The 5879-nt window shown below is 34.7% G+C and overlaps 1 protein-coding gene across 1 annotated transcript; it reads right to left on the bottom strand.

Moving 5' to 3' along the window:
- Nucleotides 1–514: 514 nt before the first annotated feature.
- On the bottom strand, nt 515–2124 carry LOC116257146 (putative F-box protein PP2-B12). Its single transcript, XM_031633757.2, has 2 exons — nt 2003–2124; nt 515–1032 (listed from the first exon to the last, which is right to left on the bottom strand). Exons 1-2 carry the CDS (start codon nt 2095–2097, stop codon nt 648–650), a joined length of 480 nt encoding a protein of 159 aa, XP_031489617.2. The 5' UTR covers nt 2098–2124; the 3' UTR covers nt 515–647.
- Between the last annotated feature and the right edge of the window lie 3755 nt (nt 2125–5879).

Genomic DNA, 5879 nt, shown 5'->3' with positions numbered 1-5879 from the left:
TCCATTGAGAAGATTTGGTTTTTGGTCATGTTTTATTTCCATTTACTTTTACCAATTACTTCTGGTTAACCCTTTTTGGTCAAGAACATTATGTTCATCTAAGGTCATGTCCAAGTATTTAGGGAATGATGATAACAATAATATTATGGCAATTAGATATCATATCAAGTATATTCAGACACTCTTGGAAGCATTTCAGTAAAAAAAAAAAAAAGTTTTCTTTATTAAGCTAATGGACATTTTTCTTCTGGTTAATCAACTTGCACTTGTATGGTTAACATGGCAGAATAATATGAGGCTTATATGCTCAAGTTGAAAGTAGGGATTAAGTGGCTTGAATTTATGTTGGATCCACTTTATTTCTCACGAAACAACACAACAAATGATCACTACACAAGCAAGACAAGTTGGCCTAGGACCCAAAATCCATGTTTGTTGGACCTGGTAATTTTGGAATCCACAACAATATAAAATACACAAATCAAATACAATGTGGATCGACACATCCCCCCTTTATCACCATAAGACAAACACAATACGGAATAAACCGGTAGATAAACACAAATGGGCACTATAGGACTCCCAATCCAAAGATGTGTTGACGATGGAGCACGTTTTGGGAACCACTTGTTCGTCGAAGCATAAGATCAAGTCGAGACAGCACGAATCTCTACTCCAGCAAACACGAGACCACTCTTCCAGTTACTGCTGCAATCCAGCAGATTAAAACTGATATCGCGAGTAATGCCAGATGGCTGAAACGTCCCCGCCTCAATTGCAAGCCATTCTTCTCCATCCTGTTTTATGAAGTCGGAGCTGCCGGGTTTCAGATGCACTTGGCGTTTGCAGATCGTCTTCCCATCTTTCAGTGAGAGAGAAACCTCCGCTCCGTTTTCTAAACCTGATGCTTTATCATTGTGCTTGAAGAAATAGAGGAGTGAGTATGTGGTATCTTTCTCGAGTATTGCCGTATCAAACGTGCCCTGGATTTGCAGCCAGCAGACTTGTAAAAGCTCTGCTTTCTGTGAGAACCTGCCACATTTTGATTGTCAACAACAAGATGATCAAAAAATCATCACTGTTGATTGTGTCAAAAAATCATCACGGAATGCTGATACAAAAAGAAACCTATGGAGATGCTGCAACTAATAACTAGCCTACCCTGGTTCAAAACTGTCATCCATGATACCAAGTGTACAGAAGGAAGTCTATTAGATATTTGTAAGCATGGTAAAATTTAACGCAGTGATTAGATCAGATTGATAGATAGATATCCATGCTCTTAAAAATTCATGCCATTTTTCGATATTATTATATGGATGACGTAGAATTTATACGTCATTAGGGCTTATAATTTCATGAAGAAAATGTGCAACTATGGTATTTTCGAAGAGCATGTGCTGATAATATAATTAAAAAATAGAGGGCCGAGGAAAATGGTTTTTTTAATTTAATGGTTAATCCCTTCAGACAATTGCTGAAAGTCATTCAAATTTTTTTTTTCATAAAAGTATAAATATAAAAATCAAAATTCAGTTGGCCTAATTAATAACAGTTTATGACGATTTATGTAGAATTTGATGAGCTACATGACTGAATAAAATATTTGAGAAAAAACTAATAACCCATATGCAGTAACTCATTAAATAATAATCTGAGGTGAAAAAGAAAGAAAAACCTATTTTTTATTGAAGCAAACGAAGGAATTAACCCCATACGCATCATACTATCATTTTCCTGCCCGACTCAACCAATGTCAGTTGCAAATTGACGATGACGACGACACTATCATCAATATGCATTCACAAATTTAATCAAAATAACAACGCAAAACCCTGTTCATCAATTGAAAGAGACAGAAATACCCAATTGGTGGGTAAAACTGTAACACCCTAAAAAAGAGACTGCAGTAAAAAAAAGGACCCAATGCGTTTGTATGCATGTCTATGATAGAGAGAGAGAGAGAGAGTGAGTGAGACGGGTGGGTTGGGGTTCAAAATACCGGGAGTTGTGCATGGAAGACACCTTCCAGTACTCTGGGTGGTCTGCCCATGCAACGGTGACAGACTTGGGAGAAAGGACGAAGGATCGGAACATGGCTGACAGACGATGAGAATCGGAGGATTGATGAGTAAAGAATGATGATCCACAGCATAGTATGACGAACTTCATATATATAGACCTGCTGTTCCACCTAGTTGGCAAAATGATCTACAAAATCATTGACCCGCTGCGGCTTGCTACGTACATCGAGTGTTTGGATTGTTAAGAAACGCATTAATTGAAGAGAGATGACTGAGGAAGAAGAAGAAGAAGCTGAAAAGCCTTCCCATGGGCGGCCAGCGGTTGTGGGCATGCAGTGCCGCAGTGTTAGAATTCTTCATTCAGTTTTTAAGTTCATAACCTAGCGGTTTCACCTGGTTTTGGACTGACTCTCAGCTCGCTAGCGTTTCTGACGCGTTTGAAGCAAGATCGAGTTGACGGAAGGTTCGAGAGTGACTTCCGAGGCTCATGCAATCCATATACGTTAAAAGAGTGGGGATCGTTTAGTAATTATAAAAAAAAACTTATTTTTTAGTTTTTTTTTTCTATATTGATTTTTTTGTCTTACAAAAAGTTTTTTTTTATTTTAATTGAAGGTATTTTCATTATTAACCATATTGACGCACGAAAAATTCATGCACCAACAAAGCGTGCACAACTAGCTTAGAAGAGATTGAGATATTGTAGAAACTTTGCATAAAAGTATGTATATTCCATCTCTCAGGCCCACATCTTGTCGACGAAACACTAAACGTCTTCAACGGACCCATGTCTATACAGGCTGGACTCACTTATCTATAAGTTTTGAAAATCGGTAGCTGCCTTTTGCGACCATTCCAAATCTGACTTCACTTCCTGATCATTTTCAGACGTTAAGAACTTGGGAAAAACTTTTGTCCAACTTGAAATAACCATATATCCACCGGATATCTCTTGAAGACCTATTTGTGATTCTTCTTACCCATGAAGCCCACAATACTCTCTTGCTATCTTGCACCTGAAGATCCAACGGAGAGAACGAACATGACTGTACAAAATTAGTATGATATATTGCAAAAGAAATAGCGGAAACAATGGGCAGATGTCATTTGAGTTGCGTGTGCCGTTTGATGCATGCAACAAACGTACACCAAAAGGAAAAAGGGAACATTATTGAAATTTTTGAAAAAGAATGGTCTTTTTTTGTCTTTACAAAAGGTTTCTGGATTTCTATCATACAAAAGCGTTTTTGTTATTATCCGACAAACTTTCGCGCATAGCGTACATAACCAGGTTCTATTTTGCACATGTTGTGCATGTTCAATGTATAGTCCATATAATAATATCTGCAAATTGCAGAACCACTTGTCAAATATACAGGAAACAGCGGTATACTTATTGCTTTTATCCAAAAGGAAGGAAAGTTCCTTCGAATTCACGATATGTATAATTATTGTTGTTAATACTATGAACTCAACTATAAACGTTTGTCGTCTTCATCCTTTAAAATATTTTTGTAGAGTTTTGAATTTCAATTGATTTGTCATTATTCGTCTGTTGGACAACGTAAAACGCAACAGTTTCCCTGTATGATATATAACACAAACTGAAGCTAAAATGAAAATTTCTTGTTTTCTACTGGTTTTGGACCGACTCCTGGCCAGCTAGCTTTTTTTTGAGTAGTGTAACGTGTTTGAAACAAGATCTAGTCACATGCACACCTTTGTGCACGTAACAAGTATGTACTAAAAAAGAAAAAAAGGGGTTGAGATATTTCAGAAATTTTTTATAAAAGCATGTACATTTTTTAGTTTTAACATTTTTATAATTCCCTTTTTGTCCTTTTAAAAATCTTCTTCCTTTATTAAGAGCATTTTAGTCATCACACAAACCCTGTAATGCACCAGAATTGTAGAACAGACCCATATCTATCCAGACTTAGTAAAATGCTTACCGGTCCCCTTGTACTACTTTAAAATGATCATATATATGTCCACCACATATCTCATGAAGACCTGTTTGCTATGCTGCCCACAATATGTATTTGACCATGCTATCTTGCATCTAAAAATCCAACTGAAACAACATTACTGTGCTCAAAATTAGTATTATGTATTGCGAAAGAAATAGAGGAAACATTGGGCAGGTACCATTTAGCACATGTTATGCATGTTCAAAGTTAGCAGCAAACTGAAGATCCATTTGTCTAAGATACAGGAAATAGGGGTGTATTTCTTGATTTTATGGAGAAATAAGCTTCCTTTGAATTTACTATATTATTAGGCTAAATCATCTTCTGTCTTATCTAGATCTATTAGTACCTCTTTTGATAAATATTACGAACTCAAATATGGAAGGAAGTTTGTCGTCTTTATTCTACGAAAGATAGTTGTAGAGTTTGAGTTTCAATTGATTTATCATTATTTGTCTGTTCAATTAAATTTTCATGTTTTGAGGGCAACTGAAAGCTGTGTCCTTTGAGAGACGCCACCTGTTCTTTTTAAGCCATAACACACACACACACATATATATACATATGTGTGTGTGTGTGTGTGTAATAGTATGTATGAGTTATCGGTAGAAATTCGGTCAGGGACAATACCAGACCTATTAACTATGATATTTAAAGTGGTTTTTTTTAAATCTAACCTTACCAATATGATCTTAAGGGTAAGCTGGTGCAAAATATGTATTAAGTTGATCTTGTTTTTGAGTTATATTGTTTTTATAATAAGTAAAAATGAATGGCTCTAGTTGCATCATCATTTTGATAATAGAAGACATTTTTCATAAAAACAACTTGATTCAAAGTACGTTTTATATCAAAATAGTTTTCATAAGTATATTAAGTTATTTATATTTTATTTAAAATAACTTTTCACCAAAAAACTAATGGGTCTGGTTTTTATCCATGACCTAAGTGTTTCGTTTTTACCTATTTCTCTATATTCCTATTTCCTAAGCTCGAGCACATAAATAAATTAAAGAAAACTTAGCTAAAACTTAAAGATAACTTGATTAACGTCTTTATCTTAAGAAAATTTTGATTAGCTAGCTAGCTTGTTTAATGCTAATGGCAATCTACCTAAAATAATATACTGAGTAAATTCTAAATGGCAATGTCAAAGTTATCTAAAGAAAGCAATATTGAAGGACAAAACCAAGGCATGGCGTCATTAAACTTAAATTTCCACAATGACTAGGTTAATATTTCCAATTATTCTATATTAGTTGGAAAAGAAAAAAGCATTGACTAATGATAGAGGAAGGCCAGCGACCCAATCTAATATGTACAATTACAAATATTGGCTTCAAACATATCGGCATGTTGCTATCTCCACGAAGCTCTACAATCAAAATTTCTTGAAATTTTTCTGAATTGTTGTGGCAGTTAAATTAATTTAATTTCTTAAATTTTTCTGAATTGTTGTGGCAGTTAAATTAATTTAATTTCTTCCTCTCATACATCACGATACATCTCTATGTTAATCTAGTAATCATCCTTTGAGTTTTACGTTTGAACTAACATGTCGTTACTGATGACCAAAACTGTCAGTAAAAACTGCAAAAACGTCAATAAACCCTTTTCTGATATCACCAATAGTTTTTGTATTATACTGTCACTAAACGTGGCATTAGAATTGTCATAGCGCTGGGACTCCTTCTGCCATAGAAATGAGGAGTAGCAAATTGAGCAATGGAGCAATGTAGGAACCTTGGAAGTATATATATATATATATATATATATATATATATATATATATATATATATATATATATTATCAAATGGACAGATAATCAGCACTGTCCGATCCTTAATTTTTAAAAAATTTTTTCTCCCTTCCCGATCATTTCTC

The sequence above is a fragment of the Nymphaea colorata genome, chromosome 7 (assembly GCF_008831285.2).
Source record: "Nymphaea colorata isolate Beijing-Zhang1983 chromosome 7, ASM883128v2, whole genome shotgun sequence".
NCBI lineage: Eukaryota > Viridiplantae > Streptophyta > Magnoliopsida > Nymphaeales > Nymphaeaceae > Nymphaea > Nymphaea colorata.
The sequence above is the reverse complement of the archived record's forward strand: the minus strand, read 5'-3'. Positions and strand labels throughout refer to the sequence as shown.

Bases quoted from the DNA above. Each gene is read 5' to 3' on its own strand.
- LOC116257146 (XM_031633757.2), bottom strand. From the start codon at position 2,097: ATGTTCCGATCCTTCGTCCTTTCTCCCAAGTCTGTCACCGTTGCATGG. The intron at 1,033-2,002 runs GTATTTTGAACC...AAAATGTGGCAG, and splicing joins TCTTCCATGCACAACTCCCG to GTTCTCACAGAAAGCAGAGC.